Here is a 23,056-nt window from a genome sequence, read left to right on the forward strand (position 1 = left end):
GGATGTGACTGGTGGAGCCGGTAGGAGATACCCTGGGCTGAGCCGGTGCCGTTGGGAGTGGGCAGGATAGGGGCCAAGGTGACGTCTGCGCTGCACCTTTCTTCATCCTCTCCTTCCAAGCCGTATCTGCCTGGTTGCTCGCTCCATCATCACCTAGACAAGCAGAGTGAGTAGAGCTGGTGGCACCAGAGGCTGAGCTATGGGCTGGTCGCGCTGCTCCTCGCCGGGGACCACTTTCCCCCAGGTGGAATGGAAAGCCTCCCAGCTCCTCAACCTCTGCCCACCAGGAGAAGACCAGTAGCTGTAGCCCCATGGGTGTCCTTCATGGCAGTTCACTTTCCCAGGCAGAAGGACGTTGCAGGGGGCTTTTGCAGGTCACTTCTAGCACGCACCTTCTCCCGTGGAACAGAGGAGATGGTGCTCTTCATTGCTTTCCCCTTTTAATTTGAATTTGCGAGTTTTTTGGACCACTTTGGTCAGAGGAAGTGAAGAGGACACTCCAAATGTCATCAAGTAAATCCCTTGACACCTGAGCAATGGTGTGTTCATCAGAAGTGCAGAACAGCCAGAACTACTTCCTGCACTGCCTCTGTGGGTGCAGCTGCTCCGTGCTGCCGCACAGCTCAGCTCAGCTCTGCTCTGCCTCCCCCTCACCCTGGGGTGCTCTTCCACACACCTCATGGCTTTGGTGGTTTGCAGAAGTGTTCCTGGTTTTCTGCTATGCCACCATAGTTGCCATGCCCCAGTCACCAGCCTTTGGGTGACCACACCAGAGACAGCTGGTAGGAACGTAACAGTGGTATCAGTAAGGCCAGAAATTCTCAGGGGAGATTTGAGTCCAAGCTTGGGAGAGGAGATGCATCTTATGCATCCGAGGGTGCTGCCTGGGCTTCCACATATGAGTAGAAGTTGTAACTGTGTGACAAGGGTTAGCACCTGCTGCACCCATACCTCGGGGTGGGCAGGCTGCAGGTGTACACCCCACTGTCGAGTGGGAATCGTGGCAACACAGTTGTTGGGGTGCAGCAGCTGCCTGTGCACCTTTTCAAGATCCCTGCCCTATGCTCCCACCACCCTCTTGGGAGGGACTGGGGCTGTGCTTGACTGGGACCCCGATGCAAGGCTGGAGTGGGCACTGCTGGGAACATGTGGGTCCCCTTGTCGAGTTGCCCATCTCTGTTTTCACTGGTGGGCACATGTGGTAACAGTTGTGCTGCAGGATGGGCTCCCACACTGTCTCCTTGGGCAACATGTGGAGAGCTCCTTTGTGTGCTCCTGACTGCATGGCAGGTGCTAGCACATTGCTGACCTCTTGGCTTGCCAGGGCAGGAGCCTGGGAGCCTCTCTGCTGTCTCCACAGCTCTTCCCCATCTTGGTGCTGAGCAGGAGGGCTTGGTGCTGGCCATGCAGGGGCTGGCGGTAAAGCTGCTCTGCTCTGGAATGTCTTTCATGTCATGTTTCTACTCATCCAGCCTTGCATCACTACAGGGAAGCATCATGTCTAGTTTGCCATTTGTTTCTGTCCACCACACAGTGCCCTCTCCCAGACCTCTGTGTCTTGCGACCTGTCCTGCTAGCAGTGACCGTGCTGAGCAGTGCTCTGCCAAGCTCCCTGAGCCCTCTGTGGTGGCTCCCTCTGGGAGCACCAGGCTGGGAGAGGTGATCTCAGCCCCTTGAAGAGCCTGGTCTTGGCTAAGATGGGCTGCTCCGGGGAGAGCTAAGCAGAGCATGTTTCCTGTAGGTAGTGAAGATGTCTGGCAGTGACACCGAGTGCCCCCAGTTCCTCTTCGTGAAGGTGCTGGCGAGCCGAGGGCGGCTGGAGGCGGTGACCCAGCAGATGGGCTACCACCCACAGTACCTCGACAGCTTCCTCAAAACACAGCACTACCTGATGCACATGGATGGCCCACTGCCCTTTGACTGCCGGCACTACATCGCTATCATGGTGAGCCCTGCTGGGAGCTGCCAGAGGGGACAGCCCTGCAGGGCTCCCCTCGCCCTCCAGCAGACAGCCTATATCATGGGCCTCTGCCAGAGGCCAAAATCACAATGCCCTGGAGGTTGAGTGAGGGGTGGGGGTGCAGGGATGCTGATGTGCTGCTCTTGCAGGCAGCTGCCCGGCACCAGTGCCGGTACCTGGTGAACCTGCACGTGCTGCAGTTTCTGCGGGCTGGGGGTGACCCCCAATGGCTGCGTGGCCTTGAATTCATCCCTCCCAAACTCCGCAACCTCAACGAGATCAACAAGATCCTGGCACACCGGCCATGGCTCATCACCAAGGAGCACATTGAGGTATTGGGGACGGCTGGCAGCAGGGCAGCAGTGCAACAGCAGCATCCCCAGGGGCTGTCAGCACCCTGCCCATGTCACATCCCTGGTCTGTCCTTGTTCTGCAGAAGCTGCTGAAGATCAGTGAGTGGAGCTGGTCGCTGGCAGAGCTGGTGCACGCCGTGGTCCTCCTGGCACACTGCCATGCACTCGCCAGCTTTGTGTTCGGCTGTGGCTGCGAGCAGGACGAGGGGCTGGGGGGCCGAGGCTCGCTGAAGCCCTTGTCACTCGGAAGCCCGTGCTTCTGCGAAGCCACCCCCAGCAACAGCTGCAGCCAGGAGCTGCTGCGCATCAACCGCAAGCGGGTGAGCCCCCGAGGGTGGGTCTGTGGGGGTATGGGGGTGCAGCCAGGACTGCTGCCCTCACCCCCAACCCTGTGTCTCCGCAGTCCCTCGACTCTTGTATGGAGCTGGATTCCCTCCGGGAACGCATGCAACGGATCCATGTGGAGACGGAGGGCAGGGAGGACATGAGGCTGCTGCAGCAGGACCGAGAGGAAGGTGAGGAGCAGGGAGTGGAGGTGTGTGTGCAGTGTGGGAGTTCGTATGGCATATCTGGGTGTTCCTCCCCTGTGCCTTACATTTTCCATGATGTGTGGTTCATAGAGAGGCTCACAGGATGCACGTGAGGTGCAGCAAGGGCTGGGTTTCAGAGCCTGCTGTGGCTGGGAACAAGGCAGTTGAGCACTGCTCTGACCCATCTGCAGGGCTCTCCCCTCTTGCAGATACTGACGGGGAGGTCACTGGTGCCACCAACCTTGCATGCTACATGCAAGACCCTGACTTTGGATACCAGGACTTTGCCCGGCGTGACGAGGATCAGACACAGGTATTCAGAGTCCAGGTAAGGTTCCTGCTCTTTCAGTGGGCAGCAGCCCAAGCTGCTGCCTCTCAGCTCCTCTCCTCTCTGCTCTTGGTGGGCAGTAGACAATGGCAGGGGTGCCCAGTGCAGCCTGAATCTGGTGCAGCTGCTTGTGCAAAATGCCTGGGAAGCTCAACTCTGAGAGGGGACCTGCCCCACTAGGGCTGGGAACAGGGAAGTGACTGGTGACTCCTGTCCCCAAGGGCTGACAATTTCTTCACATAGCCCTCACAGAGGCAAGGGTCCAAATCATTCAAAAGCTGCCTGATGAGGGATGCGGTTTGTGGCAAAGCTGCCCCCAGAGCAAACTTGGTGAATTCTGCTGAGTCCTGAGGTCTCAAGCCCTTCTTCGTGGGACCATGCTCCAAGTTCCTTCTTGCAGTTGCAAAAGCCTCTTACTGTGCTCAACAGGATTACTCCTGGGAAGACCATGGCTTCTCGCTGGTCAACCGGCTCTACTCTGATATTGGACATCTTCTGGATGAGAAGTTTCGGATGGTGGATGGTCTGCAAAGCAGTGCCATGGCCAAGCGTCAGGGCTGTGAGCCCTCTGTTTTCAAGCGGGGCATCTGGAACTACATCCACTGCATGTTTGGCATTAGGTAGGGAAACCAACCCCACAGTCCAGGGGAGAAAACTGAGCTGACCCAGGTGGGAGGATAGGGGACTCAGGCTGTCTTGCAGATGAGCATGGAAAAGAGACACAGGTGTATCACCTGCCTGGATATTGGGACAGGCAGGGAAGAGATGCTCAGCTTCTCTGGCCAGGGCAGGGAGCTTTGGGGACAGGGTTTCAGTGCCTGGTGGCCACTGCCATGTGTTCCCCTGCCCCATGGCTGTGCTGTGCCCCAGGCAGACCACAGGCAAGGTGCTGGCCATGACTCGCCCCTGTGCTCCCCACAGGTACGATGATTATGACTATGCAGAAGTGAATCAGCTCCTGGAGCGAATGCTCAAAGTTTACATTAAAACTGTAACCTGCTACCCAGAGAAGACAAACTCAGAAATGTTTGACAGGTTCTGGAAGCAATTCAAGCACAGTGAAAAGGTGGGATAGCCGGCCCCTGGCTCTGACTGGCTGCGGTGGGGCTGGGAGCGGGCAGGAGCTGCAGACTGGGGTGCTTTGAGGGGTGCATGGAAAACCTTTGAGCCACCAAACTAGTCTGAGGTGGCTGGGAGGGAATGAAAACTGGCTGTTCGTAAGGAGTTGGCTTTACAAGTTAACCAGGGAGGTTGTGGCTGCCCCAACCCCTGGTAGTGTTCGAAGCCAGGTTGGATAAAGCCTTGAGCAACCTGGTCTGGTGGGTGTTGTCCCAGCCCAGGGCAGGGGGTTGGGACTAGATGATCTCTAAGGTCCATTCCAGCCCGTGTGATACTGTGATAAGCGTGGCATGGGGCTGCCAACTGTGTGATGAGCACAGGGGCCACCAGCAGTGCAGGGATCTCCAAGGTCCTTGCCCCAAGAGTGAGTGCCTGCAGGTGAGCCCTCCGTCCAGCTGTAACTCGCAGGAACAGCTGCTGTGGGTGTCAGGGACTGTGCCGGTGCCAACCTGCCATGCTGGTGCCAAGTATGCAGGGGACTCCCTGGCATGCAGCTCTGGGAAGCAGCCACAGCCTGCAGGATTGGGAGGAGGGGGAAAGGACAGCTGCCTGAGCTGGAAAAATTGGCGGCATTTTGTCCTATGCCAAAAGACTCACTTGCCCAGATGGGAGTAGCTCGTATGGCTGCCCACAGCACACCACAGCTACCTGAACCTCTCTTGTTTCTCCCTTAGGTCCATGTGAACCTGCTCATCCTGGAAGCTCGGATGCAGGCAGAGCTGCTGTATGCGTTGCAGGCCATCACCCAGTACATGATCTCCTAGATGTGGGGAGCTGCGCTGCGGCAGGGCCGGGCAGCATCCTCTTTCCTGAACTCGTGCGTGACCTGTCCTGCTGGGACCGACGGCGAGGGATTTCTCAATTTAGTTTACTTGACTGTCTTGTTCCTTTTTGTTGGTTCCTCCCCCCGCCTTGTGGGGCTCACTGAGTGGCCCTGTTACGTGCAATTACCAAACTGTGAGGCAAGTCCGTGCTGCTGAGATGCTGGAGACTTGAAAGTGTCCAAGGAGGACTGCCAAAAACATGGGGGGAGAGGGAAGCGGGAGGGGACTGGGGCCAGATTAGAGGGATGCTCCTTGCCTGGGTGCTGTGGGAGCCTTGGTGCCACAGGGAGGGCAGAGGGGAGAGCTGGCTTCCTTCCCTGTGCTGTGGTGGCTGCCCTGCTTGCAAAGCCACCCTTGGGTACCTGTCCTCATCGGGGTGATGTCTCTCACTTGGGGGCAGCGTCTGGGTGTGTTGCAATGTCCTGAGTTGTGTGCTTAGGCAGCAAGAAGTGCTGACTCCCAGCAAGGGCCCTTCCCCAGCCGAGGACAGCACTTGCTGCCTACACATGAAGTCCTTCTAGGTCTATGTGCCAAACCCCTCTGGGATGGATAAAAAATGACCCAGGTGAACTCCAAACTGTGAAGCTCCTGCTGGCAGAGTATCCTTGCACTTTGCCTTCTCTGACAGTGGGCTGAGAAGGTCTCTGATGGTGTTCAGGCACTGGAGGTTTGTGCAGGGGACTTCGGGCAGTCCTAAGCCCCTCCTCTGCCTCCCATCAGCAGAGAGGCAGAAGGAACAAGGGTTGCTTCCTGAGTTAATGAGGTCTGGATCTCCTTACCACCATGAGGGCTGAGGTCCTATGCCTAGTCACTTGCTGCTTAACAGCATGGTGGAAGATCCTGTGGTCAGCACAGGTAAGCTATAGGAGGCTTCTCCTTAAACCTGGGCTGGGGACACTCCCTAGGCTGCCCTCATTTGAACAGCCCGTCCACCAGCCTTGCCCTCTGCCTGGGGGGCAGAAGCATGCACCACTGCTCCTCACATCCCTGGGCTGCTCCCTGCCCGTGCCACAGCCCCTGGCTAGGGACGTAGGAGGGATCCAGTGCAGGCTCTGGAGAGCAGCCACAACAGGGAAATGAAGCCACCCATTGTAAGTGGGAGCCTGAAGCAAGGGCAGCTGTCGAGTCAGCCAGTGCACGCTGCTTCAGTCGACCTGTTTACTGCGTAAATGTATGGGGAGAAAACCTTGTGTATGGAAGCTACAGAAAAAGCCTATTTTTGCTATAAATATATTATGTTTGACATGGATGTGTGCTTTACTTCTGCTAGATGTAAATTACGTGGCTGCTCTGAAGACAGGACAGCAGTGCCTGGCTGACCATAGCCCCGAGTTGGCTCAAGCTCCAGGAAACCCAATGTTCTCAGTCATGCTGGGGTTATGCACTCATAGCTCTCATCCAGAGCTGGTCACTGAGGCTAAAGCCATCATGTTCTGCTCAGCTATGTCCTCTTGCCATGCTCAGATGACATTGCATGTTTGATAGGAAAAAAGGTAAGGTTTTCAAGGGGCTGCAGCACTCCAGCAAGGAGCGTGCCAGAGGAAGGAGCTGGCTGATCCCTAGCTGTGGGTGGGCAAGGTGTGGGGCTGCTTCTGCAGCTGAGGAAGAAGCATTTTGCTCACACTTACATGCAGGTGCTTGGTGAGCAAGGGTAGAAACTAAGACCAGATCTTTCCTGAGCTGGATGGCAGAAGCCCTCACTGTGCTGGGGCTGGGCCAGCTTGTACTGGGCCAAGCTGGTGCCTGGGCAGTAAAATACCAGGACAACTGGTGCTGGGCAGTACCAGCTGAGTCAGTACTGGTGCTGGGACAGTGGCACCAGTGCAAAGATGACTGGTGCTGGGACAGCTGCCACCAGGCTTGGCTAGACAGTGCTGGGACTGGCACTGCTATAGTATCATTTAGCTGCAGCAATGGCTGGGCAGGGATCAGGGCAGCTGGGAGGTGTAGCACGGGTTAACTGTAGCAGCCTAGCTGCCTGCCAGGTGGTTTGCCAGCCTCTCCTGTCCCGGTAAAAGCAGCTCTGGCCCCTACAGGGCTGGGACAAGCCACAGCAGCCAGGGCTCACTGCTCCCAAAGCAGACAGCATGCCTGCGGATCCGTGCAGCCCCTGGGCTGGCTCCCAGCAGCAGCATTCTCACCTCCTGCTGTCACCCTGCACTGGCCAGAGAAGGAAGAAGGCAGTGATAGCACTGTGCTGGCTGGGGGTGAAGGGCTGCCTGTCCCAGGTGATGTGATATTGGCTCACCTTTGCCACCATCTCTGTACAGAAAGGGCTGGCCTAGCAGGGCTTGGGCTCTGTCTCACAGACAAGCACCAACAAGATGAAGGGCTCCATGGGCTGTCAACCCCAAGCAGAAACCAATGGAGCTGCTGGCAAGGCCAGGGGAGACTGCCAGCTTCAGGCAGTCACACAGCACATCACAAGTCTGGCAACTTCAGTGCTTGAGATCCTGTCCTGGTGCTCCCTGCACCCTTCATGTGCTTGGACTAGCATATTTGCCTACAGCTCTGTGGCTGGAAGGAGGAGAGCTTCCAGAGCACAGGGTGCATCACCTCTGCAGGAGCCATCCAGGATGCTCTGCACACCCATGTGGGAGCTAGGCCATTGCAACTGTACCTGGAATTACTGAGGGGAGGATGATACAGGCACATGTCCAAAGCAGTCACTCAGCTTCTTACAAAGCCTGTAGCAGAAGGAAGTGCTGGCAGGTGCAGCCTAGACTGCTTTTGTAACAGCTGAGCTATTCCCAAGCTGCACAGTGGGAGGAATGGTGTGTCCCAGCCCGCAGAGAACACCAAGTCCCACTGCAGCAACAGTACTGCCACAGCTCCTACAACCTACCCATTACACGTCAGGCCTATGACTGCTGCTCTTAGCACAGCCACGAAGGGGGAAATAATAGCATATGGGAGCTGAGGACAGCTCTGCAGCAGGCAGTGTGCACACACCATCTCCCTATTCCCCAGCCTGCCTTCCTCACACACCAGCTCAATCCTCCACCACAAGGCACATGAAGGAGGGCAGCAGAATTCCCTGCTGCACTTTCACACATGGTCCCATCACTGGTGGCACATAAGTGCTCATCAGCCAGCAGGCTTTTGGGGCAAAGCAGAACTCTAGACAGAAACTGGCTTCCTATACTGTTGCACAGGCCAAAATGCTTATGGTGACGACTCAGGAGAGCTACAAGGTCTCCAAAGGTGCAAACATGGTGCACTGAACCCACAGAACTGTTAGAAAACCACACAGCAAGACTCTTGGTGACTACTGAAGACAGTGCCACACTTATCAAAAGCAACCCTGAACCAAGGCATCCAGGTCCCAACCTGGCACGTATTCTGCATTTTGTTCTCCTCAGCAAAGCTTAAATGTCATAGGACAATGCTCAAATAGGCATAGAAAGGGTTTATGGCTACTGGGGGAATGCAGAGTCCCCTGTTCCATGTCACATTTTGAACACATCCACTTCCAATGAACAGCTGCAAAATCCTCAACATTTTGTTACTCCAACAGCACCTACCATTATGTCCTTGCAGGAAACCTGAAGAAATGCCCAAGGAACAGATGAGGGGCAGATAGTTCCACTAAGCATCTCCTCCTAATCCCCCGTTTTTGGAGACTGGTATAAATCTTCCAGCAGAAGCCTTAAGACCCCTTCCAGAGTTATTTGCATTAACTGTTGTAAAGAATATTGTTAAAAAATTATAGTGTTATCAGGTATCATTGAATATTGAGTACCCAAGGCTTTGAATCCAAGTTTTGTGGCTGTATACATACTGTGCAATTTCATGAATGAGACTTTATCCTCAGCAGGTTTAGAACATCCCTGACATGCTCTGTGTCTAACCAGGCCAGTGGAATTCATGCTCTCCACACCTTCCTTCATTTCCTTTGGATTTCCTTACCTGCCACCACTCCAGGTGGCAATACGACTGCGGCTCTGAACTGGTCTCCTCTTCTGCAAGACCTCTCCTGAGCTGTGGTGCACGAAGCACCCCAGGGCACAGGGGGACAGCACATTCACCAGCCTCATCCCAGCTGCAAGAAGGGAGAGCTGCTGGAATTAAGACACCATTGTGATTCAAGGGCTCCAGTGTGTTCCTCACAAGCTGCTTCACTGGCTCAGACTGTATATGCATTACTACTTGCCTTATGTCAAGGAAGGACTCCTTTAAGATACCCAGGTGAAGCCTTCTCCTGCCCAGAGGCCTCTTATCCACTTGTATACCTCTGAGCAGCCTGCAAAGCTCCTGGTTTCCACTCTGACATTCACGCCCCCTTTGATGGGCAGCTCCAAGTCATTATCTTCTAATACAAAAAAATGCTTCCCAGCTATAGTAACCTTCCTTTATCTGATGGAGGATTTGGGATATGCAAGCAACGGTAATACCTCATTCATGTGCTTATCCGTTCTAATTGTGTGCCAGCATCTGCTTGTGGATTGGGGTGACTGAAAGAAGTAGCAGCAAATCCAGCTCTCTGTCCTAGAGGTAACAGGTAGAGCTGCTGCCCAGCAAGAAGGTATTTGAATGTAGCTATATAAAGTGGAGTCACCTTCCGCACTCAGGTCTAGAGAGGCAAGGAATGAAGGGGCTAGAATGACTCCAGACTAGTCCTACAGGATTAAAACTCCTCAGGGTCAGTTTTAGGGCTTGGCAACCCCATGGATCCCCACACACTGCCAGTAACAAGGGGCTCTACACACTAGAGCCTTCATGCGCTGTCACACTGCAACCCTTTCACCTCTGGTCAACTAAGGGGCATTTCACTGAGGGGTTGCCCCAACAAGTGAGAAGGGCAGAAGAAAGAAGACAAGGGCAAGGAAAAATAAGTGGTCCTTGCCAGGGAAACAAACTGGATGAGACACAGAGCACAGGATTACAGGTTTTATTTTTCAAACATTCCCCCCTAGTCTAGCACATTCTACAGTCTTGCTAGCACAGATGGTAACAAAGTGCTGGTAATGGTTGAGAAGTTACACTGCTACAGAGAGCAAACAAAAGCAGAGATTTATTTTTTTTTAAAAAAAAAAAAGAAAATTATTGTGAGGAATGGGTGAAAGAGTGCAGAGGGGATGGGGTGGAAACTATGTCAGCTAGTGGTGCCTGCCCTGTATGCAGCAGACATCTGTGCTAGCAAAGCAGAAACCCTTCCTGGGATCACACCAGGTGAAGACTCTACTGTGTTGGAAGCATCATTTCACAAAACCACCCCCATTGCCTCAGGAAGAAGGTTCCTTTCAGGAGAAGTAACCTATCCTCTATGTAGCCAAACCCCTCAAGACACCTTGGGGAGTCCCACACCACCAGCTGTGAACATCCCCTTCTACCACACACCATAGCACTGCCTTAACCAGAGAACCATATATGCAACACTGTCAGCTCTTTGACCTTTAGCTCCTGCTGCTCCTTCTCCCTGCTCTACACCACAGCATGATGTGATTTTGATTCCATCAGATTGTTTTCCATCACCTACAGACACATCAGGGTGCAGGGAAAACCATCCAGGCTAGTGAAGAGAGGGGATCCCTTTCTTGAAGGGCAAAGCAGCTGTGGTGATGGGTTACCAAATGCTGCTGAGCTTTCACACGGACAGATCTCTCAGGCTTCAGGAGTCACCTCTTGCTTGCTTTTCCCCACATTAATTAGAACATGTTTTTCATTAGACCTGCAACTGAGGCAAACCCTAAGCTATCCCTGTTCCTGCTCATATCCCAAAGTTGATTGATTAGCTTTAGGGTTTTTTTTATAACGGGTCTAAACTTTCCCATTGTCATGACAGTCCAGGACACCACTCCCAAGGCACTCCTACCCATGGCACCAGACACAAGTTTCTCAATCCTGGAGCAAGGCTAGTCCTGAAGCATTTGAGTGTGGCTATAAATAAGCAACTAAGTAAGAAAATTAACACATTATGATTTACATAAAAGCTTTCTAGGCATTTCCTTTGGAAAAGCTGATTAGTGCTACTTGCTTCTATTATGACTCCTGTTTATAAATACATCTGGGCTCTGGAATGCTTCATTCCTCTCACCAGGATGATGTGACTGCTGTTTATAAGGAGCACAGGGTAGGGATGACATGAATTTAGACACACCAACAAAGAAAATTAAGGGCTCCAAGAAGCTTTGATTATTCCAAGCTCTCACATGAAGCTAGGAGTATAGTAAAATAGGCTTAAATTAAAAAGAAAGCTCAAGCAATTTGCTAAACCCAGGTGTAAATAAAGCAACAAGTTTGCCTCCTACTAGGCTCCATGGGCCTAGTTACCTGAATCCTTCATGGCCCTGAGCTGCATGGTGGCTTCATGCTGTGAAAGATGGCATTTGACCCTCTGAAAATGAAGATACTTGTTACCTGAGCTCAGTGAGGACAAGGAACACACACACAAGCGCAAAGTAAGGCTTCACACTGAGAGTCCTCTGTCCACTCCCCTCAGGCATTCATCCAGGTGTGTCACTCCCCATGTCACTGGCCCCTTCCTTCCCCACCCAGCTCACAGCTGCTCTCACAATCTCAGCCCAATCCCTTGGTAGAGGAAAAACTAGCCCACAAGGATGGGGCCTGTGGTGCTAACACAGAATGAAGAGCCACCAAGACATTATCCTGACTCCAGCAGCAGCAGTAGCAAACACTTTAAGCAAGAATACAAAAAACAATGGACAAGTACTGAGCAATCCCTTGCCAGGTACAGGCTTTCAGCAAGCAGCAGTTTAGGAACTTTAAAGCCTCCTGTGTCCTGTGAGGAAATATCCCAGGCTAGAGAAAGTCAATGTTTATGAAATGAATGTGGAGGACCCCCACATTCTCTGCATCCTTGCTCTCTGTGCCCACAATACAAGCCACCCAGCTAAACATACAAAAGAGAAGCTAAATTGCCTGCTTGAACCTGCAACATTACATTCATGGTTTATGGAGCACTCCTGTAGCACCACAAGTCTTCTGAACACCATCCTTAGCACTACTGCACTCTTGGGCTTCTTCAACCACTGACAGCTTCTGCTGTGTTGAAGAGACAGAAAGCACCTGTAGAACTGCTGCAAAGCAGAAATGTCACTGTCAGCAACCTGGTAACAGCAGGACTACAGACAGAGGTGTTCTTGTCTCCAGTGCTGTCCCCAGGACAGGTGATTCCCCAGAAGTCTGGCCTGGGAGTATGAAAAATAACAGATAGGTGCACTATTCCTTAATTAAAGGACAGGCTCTCTTGTGAATTCCCACTGTAGGGCACCAACCATGATGAGCCTTGGTGTTGCATCTCCTTCAGCTGCAACAGGTTGAGGATTTGTACTAGCTGAGGTGATGTCAGATCTCCCTGGGGTGCTACCTGAGTGCTCAGGGCTAGGCTCTCTGCAGCCAGAAATCAGGCCAGCTCCTCAGTGCTGTCAGTTAAGGGACACTCTGGAACAGCCTGAAGACAGCACTTCTTCCTCACAGACCAACACAGTCAGACACAGCCCACCATGGATTTGCAGGTCTGAATCCCTTCCTATTGCTTTGGGTTCTGTTTTCATGAGGAATGAGCTAGAGATTCAGATAAAACACAGCCCACAACTGGTGTCTTGTCCTTTGATACATGGCTGTAAAGCAGGGGCAGCCATTCAACCTGCTCTGTAGATTATAGGACTAATTTCCCCTCAGGACCCAAGCTGCCAAGGTAGCATATTAAGTGCCAAGTAACATAAATCCTTCCAGATCTATTAGCTGCAGCCCAGAATGGCTGATTCTTCTGCACGGCACATGCCATCACATGTTTGTGGAAAGGGTTATCTATCCATTTGTGTAATGAACTAATTCCACTAAGTCCATCCATGATCCGAGTCTGCAAGACCTGGAATCCTAGCTTAGGAGTTGTTTGTTTGTTTGTTAGAGTGAGGTGTGGCCAGACATGTAGATTGTGGGTAAATTTGGAACACATCACCAGGAGGTCTGCCATGAAGGCAGCCTTGAAAGCAAAGGTTATCAAGCTACTCAAAAGCTCTGATGGCACAGTATGCTGAAGAGAAGACTTTTGAAGACTCCTTGTTTCAGGTAACCAGGCAACCACTCCTGTTCCAAATATCCACTCAAATGAAACCCATGAAAACAGAGCAGACAGGCTGGTAAAACAGTATGGCTCATTGCACTGCATGATACAAACTTTGTGAACTGAGCCACCTTCAGAAAGGACTGGAGAGTCTTTCTGCCAGACCAAGCCTACCAGAACACCATGAAAGCACCATGTCTCCCACAGATCCTGCCACTGCAAACACCAACACAGCGACAGGAACATGCCAGCTAATGCTCTGAACTAGTTTTTTGATCTCTAACTTCTGTCCTGCAAGAGATACAGAACAGGATCCCAGGCACACCCTTGAGGGGGAGCCTACAGGCTTCAAGTTCCCCAGCAGTAAGCAGAAACTTCATCAAGAAAACAACAACCTTCAGAAACCAAAAAAAGTGAGCTACTAAATACAACTGCACAAGGGCTATGCAGAGTGTCAGCAGAACTGGCAGGATCCAGTCCACACCACCTCCTTAGCCGACTAGGGAATCTGTCCTCTGCATCAGCTGCAGGGCAGGTACTTCAGGGATTAGCCGTGAACAGCGCTGTTAATGATTAGCATTCCCTCACTTCGTGCTCTCGGCTTGGCAAAGACTGAGCAGCTGTGGCTGAATGCCATGCCAGGCATCTTCCCTCCACCTCTTCTGGGGAGAGCAGCCATTCCCCAGCTACACTGCAGTGCCCTTCCCACTTTTCCAAGCTTCTTTTCAGCTTCAAAACGCCTTAGGCCTGCCCCCTCCCCATCCTGTAGTGTTATCTGGTATCAAGGGGACAGATGCAGCAAATGTGTTTTGTTTCTTTTTATCCAATAATCTCGTTTTTCAATTAAAATATATAATATATATTTAAAAAGGTTTAGAAAAGCTTCTATGTAATTTGCACCTACTTTTACATATAGATTACAATAATGTACAACTTTTTCCCCAAGGTGGTTTGAAACCACAGGGGACCTGCCAATTCTTTCCCCTCAATCATATACATCAAACATCAGATGTGTTTGTTCCTAATACAGCTCTGAAAAAGAAGTCTGTTGCTGTTGTCTTCTCAGACTGAGAGATGCATAATAGGGACACACGTAACATTGGCTTTGTATTCACTGTAGAAAGTTCCCAGATTAGTAAAAAAATATTTCATCTATAGAAAATGCCCTTCTGAAAAGCAACCAGGGCTCTGTTAAGGCCACACCCAGGCTTTCCATATCGCTGCTGTAGCAAGACAGAGCAAAAACAAACCCAAAATGATGTTTTTATGTCCCAGAAAGCACCTGTGCTTATTTTACAGCAGCCTGGTGTATCAGGAAAGTGCTGAGAACAGCATAGGGACTTCTCAAAACATGCTTCTGATTCAATGGGGCTCAGTTGGCACAGTGAAAAACTCCATGTCCTCCTGTTCCACCCAGGTGGACAACAGGAAGCCATCTAGACCACAACAACCACCCTTCCCTGCAGATGATGGATGCTCCAGTGATGGGCACACTGCAACCAACCCCTGAAACAGCACACCCTTTTCCCACAGGGCTTCCACCAACAAGCTCTCTCCAATTCCTCTGTGAGCCTGTGGGATACCGAGTGCACATCTGGTGGCTTAATCAAAATGTCCAACTACTTTGCCCCAGAAGGCAAGCCAAGCAAGAGCAGAGCCAGCCCTCCACCAGTCCGAGGCACTGCCATAGCAGAGAGAGGACAGCCATGGAGAAAGATTCCTCCAGCAAACCCAACTCATCACACAGGAAAACGCTACTGCCTGGCACAGTCTTCTGGCCGAGGTTTTTACCAGGGCTCCTCTTTGGACATAGGTTTCTCCAGATGGTCCAAGGCAGGGTCAGGTTGGTAGGAAGAGCCATGGCACATAACAGGATTATTATTTTTAAACTCTTCCTGTTGCAGCCAGATGCAGGTTGCCCCTTCTTCCCAGATGGGCAGCCCCTTCTGCCCAAGGCATGATGTGCAGGGAAACTGAATCCAACGTGCTCCATTCTCTTCTCTGCTGGGGTGGGAAGTGAAGTCAGAACCCAATGTTCAAAACCTGAAGGACACTAAGGAAGAAGAGAAATAGAGTGACTGGTTAGATGTCAGCTTCAGTGGGAATACTGGATGCACAGATAAGGAGTTAACTACTACCAATCAGCCCCTACGGAACACACAGAGACCAGGAAGAGACCTCGATCAATGAAGAGACAAGTGGAGGATGCAACTGCTCAGCTCCAAGCTTCAGAGTAGGACTGAGACAGAAAGACAAAACAGAATCACAAAGGGCCAAAGTAAGCACTTTTCCTGTAAGCTGACAGCACCAAAGCAGCTCTGCAAGATAAGGAAGTTTAAAGAAGGACTTGGCTAACACCACAGGCATTGCAGGAAAGCAGCAAGGAAAATTACTCTTCACCTTAAACAACCACAAATCAATCGGTAGGGAAAAGAATGAAAAAAAAAAGATTTTTAGAGATCACACACTAAAACTGTTTATGCTCACCCACTGAAAGAAATCCTCTGTCTACCTCCAAATAATTAAACATTTTTAGATATCTCAATCCCCCAGAAGTCTGAAGATCCTTCTCAGGTCTTCTGCCTCACCTCAATAAAGCTGTCACAACTCGTTCAAACAAGCCTTGGAGTATGTCTAAGCAGACTTAAGACATGACATAAAACCTCCACTGTAGGTCTGTGATCCACTTTGGAAGATAGAATAGTAAGAATAAATGTAGGACAACCTATCAGTTGCATTCAGTATGAGAGTGAGTATGAAATAAACTTATGAAAAGAGAAAGCAATTACAAGAGGGAATCAGCCCTAAACAAGAAATGACACTAACTTAAAACAGAAGCCAGAGCAACAGGCTACTTTGGGAAACTGCAAGTTGCTGAGGGTTTTATTTATTTATTAATGTTCTGGTAGACAAAAAAAAAAAACCTCCAGTGTTTGGACCAGAGGGAATTAGAGCACAGCAAGAAAAATCATGAGTCCACACCAAGCTGGGCAAGGGATAAAGAGTTCTCCAGGCGCTGAAGCTATGGGAAGTCTAACTGAACTGAAGATACTAAACTAATACCAACCAGAAGAGTGCATGGATTTTGCATTCAATGAGGCACAAACTGTACCACTGCACAAAAAAGAAAACTCTATTCCCAAGTATTCTTCCTACTGCCTTGCAGAAACACAGAGAATAACAGAGGTGGATGAGCAAGCCAAAAGCTCCTGAGCTGCTCAGAGAGAGCTGGGTGGTCACTCACACTTCTCATGGCTGGAATGGAAGGCGCTTGCATTAAGTGCAGAAAGCAAGAGTGGTTGCCACTGACTGAGCACCTGCAAGCCATGGTCAAATTCCAGCTGCTGCTACTCTTTTCTTTTCCCATGACCTTGCTCACTAAGGCTCCCTTAAGTCACTCTGGCTTGCACATCTAGTGCCTTAACCAGCAAATGACAGGTTTACAGTTAAGTAAGCCATGACTACTAGACAACAGAAATTAGAGAATTCATATTTTCCCAGTCAAGTAAAGTGTTCCCATGCTGACTTTCTCCCTCTGTGGCTAATAGTTAGGTTTGTGGATGTTGCATCGCTGCTGGGCAGAAGCAAAGTTTCAATGTTTGATCTCTAATCTCCAAGTAAAGAGAAACAGAGTTCAAACAGATTCCTGGGGAAGCTGTGGACAACCTCTTTAACATTTAACTTGCAAGAAGGGGATAAAGTCATAGGAGCTTTGAGCACCATGGGTAACACCCACTCAATCCTGTCTTCCCAAGTGCTGCAGAGAGACTTAAGTGCTTATTCCTAAAGATCTTCTCTTGTTTACAAAGAGAAATATTTCCCCAGTTCACTTACTTTCTGGCTGTTCACCTCAGAGTTGATGAACACTTTTTGCTCAGCATTATACCCGTAACTGACCCAGAAGGCTGTAAATTAAGCCCACAGGAACTTCTCAGTACAACTTCAGGTTAGTGATCACTTAAGAGTATCTTTTGCCAATGTGAATTTAACGTGTAAGACACTTACTCATAGAGAGGATCTGAAAAGAAGAAAGCTCAACCCACCCAAGCAGTGGCAGCCGTGCTTTCCCTGAACAATGATTTCCAAGCAGGGACCCTCGGAACTCACTACAGTAAGGGAGAAATGACACAGTCTGGACTTCCTCACGGACACTGACGTCTGCAGCTTCGGTTTGGAACTTGTAAACTTGAGCAAACATTCTGCCTTCTTTTCCCAGGAGCACTCCTATTTCTCTGCACACACACCCTGTTCCCCCTTTGTTAGAAACCTGATCCACCTCTCTCTTGGCAGTGTTTTGCATGATCCTTGCTCTCCTTTGGGGATAAAGCTCCCCTTCATCCCGCTCCACAGATTCCAGCACACAGGCAAAAATGACAAAGCTTTGCAAAGCGCAGAAAAGACACACAATCTAAGGACAGAATAAAAGGCTTGAAGCAAAGCACACTGACAGGGTGTCACCTCTCCTCCCTGCAGCATAGCTGTGCAGAATTGTGCACTGGGAGCCATGCAGGAGCTATGTTTTCTGCCTAAACAATGCTGGGTCAGAGCTTGTTCCACATTTGACTTCTTAGTGAATGCGTGTCCAGTATATTTCCCAGAAAGTACCACTTCAACTTCATGTGTGAAACAAAACAAATCCAGGGGGCTTAACATCAGATAGCTCAGCTCCTCTGTTTTGATTAAGCAATTAACATGCAATAATAACATGCGACAAGAACATAACTGTACTGTTAAGAGTTCATGTTCTCCCTCTTAAGCATTTGATTATATCCACATCTTCATCAGTACTAGACCCTACCCTTTTATAAATAGTCCCTCAGCTTCTCTGCTTTACACTCTTAAAAATATAATCTCTATCTGGTGTTCTGTAGACAGTGGTCTTGTCTACCCAGTTCAGAAGTGCAGGACATATGTTTTGTGAACACTTCTGTAAAAAACATTTCATCCCTGAAAAGGAAATGTATTTCCCAAATATTATGGCTGGCCCCAGCATGGCATAAAAACCAACCAAACAAAAAACCAAACCCTACCAAACAAACAAAACCCACAGCACAGAAGCTCAGAACAATATCCAGTGGAAACCAAAAAACCAAACCCTACCAAATAAACAAAACCCACAGCAAGAAGCTCAGAACAATATCCAGTGGAAATACTGCTCAAAAGGCCACAGCTTCTGTCATTAACTTGCAAACAGTCCTAACACAATAGAAAATGGGTTTTTGTATTTCACCTGAAGTTAGGATATTCAGTTTAAGACAGCCACTCAGTAATTCAGCAAGTGCACAGTTAACAAATGCACAACAGTATAAAAAGCCTCATAACAAAATAGAAAAATAACAAAATAGAAAAGCTTGACTGATCTGATCCTGCTCTCTCTACAGTAAAGAGATCTGCCAGGTGCAGACAGAAGAACCTTACTAATAAATGAAATTTAAGTGGTGGGACGTGACTTGGAGTAAGAGGGAGGTAAAATTTGTTTAATAAGTCAATATATAGTGGTATTTCAACATGTTCACGTGCTTTAAGTAACACTGGCTCACAGGAGAGCATTTCACATTGTCTAGACTCAAGACACTTGTCTAGAATGGCTGTATTGAGGCAGAGCAGACAAATATTTCACTTAATATCTGGTCTCCAGCATGAACAGCAGCAGCAATCACCAGAAAATTGGAATGAAATTGGCCCCCAAAGGTCACCTAGTCTAAACTACCTCCAGGTTACTCAGGTACCTAGGAAGGAGTACTAAGGTCAAGTAAATGATAATTTCAGCCTCGACGATTTTGAAGCTCAAGGGCTTCCCACAACTGAAGCAGTATCTGCAATTTGCCCTTACTTCTGCCTGCTCAGCTGAACAGTATTAGGGCTTGAATTTGCAACACTGACAAATACCATATCTGCCTCCTAAAAAGGAAATATTCCTGGCAAGCCTTCCACTTTCCAACCAATATCCAGCCTATGCTCCAGTCCATCCATTTTCCATTAGCTAACTGAGTTCCCAGTGTGAATTATGCCTTCAGCTCCATTTCTGTAATTCTTCAACTGCCTCAGTGGTTAAAGTGCTTCAGATCAGGGTGTCAGACTCTCAGAAAAGATATTTTTAACTCTTGTTCTCATGTACGCTTATTTGCCAAACTATCTGTGCAAATAGGACAAATTGCTGAAGAGGCAGCTTTGCTGTGCATAGGGCAGCATCAACACATCCTTCTTCCTTCCATCTCCATCCACACTGCACACTCCTGTTTCCCATTCCAATAACGGGTGCATAAGCAATACAGCAGTTAATGCTGAACCAGTTTACCAAAATTTGACACTGTCAGGGCAGAACGTGTGATAACAGCATCCTGCCACACACAGAGCAAAGCAAGCAGTCATGGCACACACATGCTTTGCTACTACACATACTAGAAAATTTTAGCAGGATAATAATAACCTGCATAGAAACACAACATGTGCTTGGCTCTGTTCAACCATTCTGTACATACAAGACCATGTCTTTATTTATGGAATCAACACATGCTCTCATGTCAACTGCAGAGCTGTAGGCACTGCCTGGCAGAGACCTACTGTGATTCAGGCAGCTTTAGTAACAGGAGACAACAGGAGTTTCATGCAGGTTGCTGTTCTACTTCATAAAGGAGCTGACTACCAGGGAAGTTAAACCCACCTAACCTTTACACAACTTTTTCTCCTTCTAAAAGGGAACATGGCTCTTCCTAAAGCTTTTTACTTAAAGAGCACCTGTGCTTCCAAACAGGTAACTTTAACTGCTGCAGAGGTGGGCACAGGAACCATACCAGACAGGGCTGTTTCCACTACAGAGCTGCAACATTTTACACAACTCCACCTACCTTTTTGTGCTCCTGAAGTTAACTTGGTACCCAGGTATGGTTGGAGGCCTGCGAGGTGCTGGGATAGCTGGGAGTAGACAGAATGGGTTCAAAATTAAAGTCCAGTCCTTCTCCATCCATGAGTTCACTGTTGATTATGTAATCCATATCACATTCAAGGTTTTCCATGTACATGTCAATGTCCAGGTCAGTGGGCAGCCTGTCCTGGTTCAACCCCAAGGAAGCAGGGCTAGCAGATGACAGAAGCACTGGACTGCCCAGCTGCACTGACTGGGCAGTTGTTGCAGAGACTGGAGCCTTCAAACTGGTGATGCTGGCAGTGTTTTGTGGAGATGTTACTATGGGAAGTGTTGATGGCAAAACACTGGCACCGACTGGTTCTGCCTGCTGCTCTGCAGGCTTTCCTCGTGGATTGCCTGAGCTCATCTTACTCTGGGCAGCTTGTCCACCTAGGAGCAGAAGAGTTCTGCTGGTCATCCTGTTACCAGTCTGTGGGAGAACTGGATCCACCTGAGTCATCAGAACATCCCTTGGAGGCGGAGAGCTAGGTGTCAGAAGAGCTTCCAAGGTCTGAGGGGCAGAAAAATGGCTGACAGAACTTTGCAGTGAAATATCAACAGGGTTAAACAGGGAATTGCCAAAAGTTTGACCAGCCGCATTTGGGCTCTGCAAGGAAAAGCTGGAATCTCTCTGGATCTGACCACTGGAGGCAGATTGCTGGGTGGATAACACAGATGAGCTGGGAGACATCAAATTTAACCCATCAATGAGCTCAAGCTCCTCAGTCACAGTTGGTGGAACATTGCTGGATGCACTGGAGTACACCAGAGAAGGAAGCAGCTCTTCTTCATGAAGGTCATCCTGCTCCGTGAGGATGGGAGAGAGCCTGGCACTAATGGTGCTTGCATTGGAACTGGTTCGAGGCCGGAAGGTGTTCCACACATCAGAGTCCTCATTGCTTCTCGAGGATGGGCTCCCTGGCCACTTAGGAAACTGGGATCCAGGACTGTCAGCAGAGGATTCTGGTGCAGACTGGAGAGGAGGCTTCTTCCTGGATGCTTTACCTCTGACTTTTGCAAGTTTGCTGCTGTTGTCCATGGAGGCAGCTCTTCTTCTTGGTGCTTTTCCACTTTTACCACCCTCAGGATTGAGCATCCACCAAGAGCTCTTTCCTGTGGCTTCATTATGGACCTTAATAAACTTGCTGTGCAGGGAGAGGTTATGTCGAATAGAGTTCTGAAACAAAAACAAAACAAAAAAAAGATAAAACCCACAAGATATGAGAACCTGACAGCTGACACACCTCCCACCTAGAAACCTCACAAGCATTCACACAGTATCCAGAAAAGAAAGTTATAACAAAGACCTACCCATCAAAACCTGCTATTTCTGTCTGAACATGCTTGGCAGCACTAGCAAGTAGTTCCATGCCTCACTGCAATACCAAGGGTAAAAGTACCATGACAACTAGCTTTCAACTAGCAAAAGACTAACACAAAAGATCTTGAAAGACCACACCAAATCTGCAAAAAAGCTAAGCAGATCATAGAGCAAGTAAGCAAATTCTCAAACACTGCTTGCAATTTGAACAGGAGCCTAACTGAATCTGAGCTAATGCTGCTTCCACCCTTCTGTCACCCCCTTTACACAGCATAAGCCTGGCTAAAGTTTCTACTACTTATATGGCAAACTTTCAGTCAGATTCAAGCACAGCAGTGAATCAAATAGACTGGGTGAAGACAAGTGGCAAAACACTTCTAATTCAGGACACCCATTACCATCTCCACTCCAAAACCTGAGAAACGAGAGAGAAACTTTGAGGAACAAAGTCCTAGGAATCCTGGAGACTGCCAGGCTCACTCTGCAAGGAGGCAGTGTACTTTCCTCAGTGTGTGTCTCTGGCAGGGTAAGATGTTCAGTGGATACTGCACTCCCACACAGTACATGCCAGTTTTAGCCTCTCCCATCTTTCCCCTTGGCAAGATACACATTCCTTTCCTCTTCCAACTCCCTTCTGGTTTAGCTTTGTTGGAAACTGCAAGCTAACATATCTGTACACCACCAAACTGAATTTTCATCTTGCAACTGATAAAGTCCCCCGTATTTTAGAACCAGCACTGTCTGAACAGATCCTCCATAAACTCCCCTTGAGGCCTGTGTTGTGCATTTGTTTGATATTCACACTTAATTTGCTCAGATGGCCAAATTACAGATCATTAAAAGGTGCTGCATTGGTAGCACAACAGTGGACCAGTAGTATAATCTTTTTCATATAAACTAAAAGCTATATAACAGCTTTCAGCTTTCGTGCATACTCTCTTAATTTTGAGCAAATTAACTGTGGTTTTATCATCCTTTTCCCGCAACTCTCAACTCAGTTCTTTCCCGTATGCTGCTTTCCCTCTCCCCACCCTTTTCCTCTCGGAAAAATCCTCACTATGCTAATTTTGACCACCTCACTGTAAGTATTATCCTAGAACAAAGCAGACGTAGATAAGCAATACTGGCAAAGTGGAAAGTTTTCATGAAGAAAGAAGGAGATGTGAGAATCATCCTGGGTTAGCTTTCATTTTAACCTTTGGCTGCTGAGGATTTGGAGAATGGCTGCTTACAACCAGCATCAATGAATATACATGTTCTTACTTGGAGAGTGGCTGCAGAGCCAGGGCTTGATGGAACATGTGCTACTCAATGCTCTTAAGAGTTTTATTATTTGAGCTGTTCACACGAATAGCTGTACAACACTCCTGCCTGGCATCTTCTCTAAACAAAGCTTTCCTTCAGGTCTCAAAAGAAGTCATTCAGACTGGTACCCTGTCTCCTGGAAGGCTGTTGCTTTCATTTCCAAAGAATTCACCCCCCTTTTCCCAGGTAAATGTGCATGACTTTGCATACTGCTGCAGCACTAAGAACCACTAGGTTGCCACGAATCCTTCACAGACCCTCCTGCAAGTAACCTGGGAACTCATGATGACACGCAACGCCATCAGCAATGACCCAGCAGCTTGCAGACACAGGATACATTTGGAGTCTCCTACCCACCTGGATTTTAGCTTCAGTTACTA

General features: G+C 49.3%; 2 protein-coding genes across 2 annotated transcripts; one reads left to right on the plus strand and one right to left on the minus strand.

The window, feature by feature from the left end:
• Nucleotides 1-1,741: 1,741 nt before the first annotated feature.
• Nucleotides 1,742-5,256, plus strand: LOC103797556 (sestrin-3-like; the record flags this gene model as incomplete). Its single annotated transcript, XM_009069775.1, has 8 exons — nucleotides 1,742-1,945; nucleotides 2,110-2,292; nucleotides 2,397-2,633; nucleotides 2,717-2,828; nucleotides 3,053-3,171; nucleotides 3,601-3,791; nucleotides 4,093-4,237; nucleotides 4,965-5,256. Coding segments are annotated over 8 exons (1,281 nt in total), but the record flags the coding sequence as incomplete, so codon positions are not given.
• On the minus strand, nucleotides 5,228-21,227 carry FOXO4 (forkhead box O4; the record flags this gene model as incomplete). The annotated part of the gene is made up of 2 exons (XM_009069776.1): nucleotides 5,228-5,302; nucleotides 20,022-21,227. Coding segments are annotated over 2 exons (1,281 nt in total), but the record flags the coding sequence as incomplete, so codon positions are not given.
• Nucleotides 21,228-23,056: the final 1,829 nt, after the last annotated feature.

This window comes from Acanthisitta chloris, unplaced genomic scaffold (assembly GCF_000695815.1).
Source record: "Acanthisitta chloris isolate BGI_N310 unplaced genomic scaffold, ASM69581v1 scaffold29132, whole genome shotgun sequence".
In the NCBI taxonomy this organism is placed as follows: Eukaryota; Metazoa; Chordata; class Aves; order Passeriformes; family Acanthisittidae; genus Acanthisitta; species Acanthisitta chloris.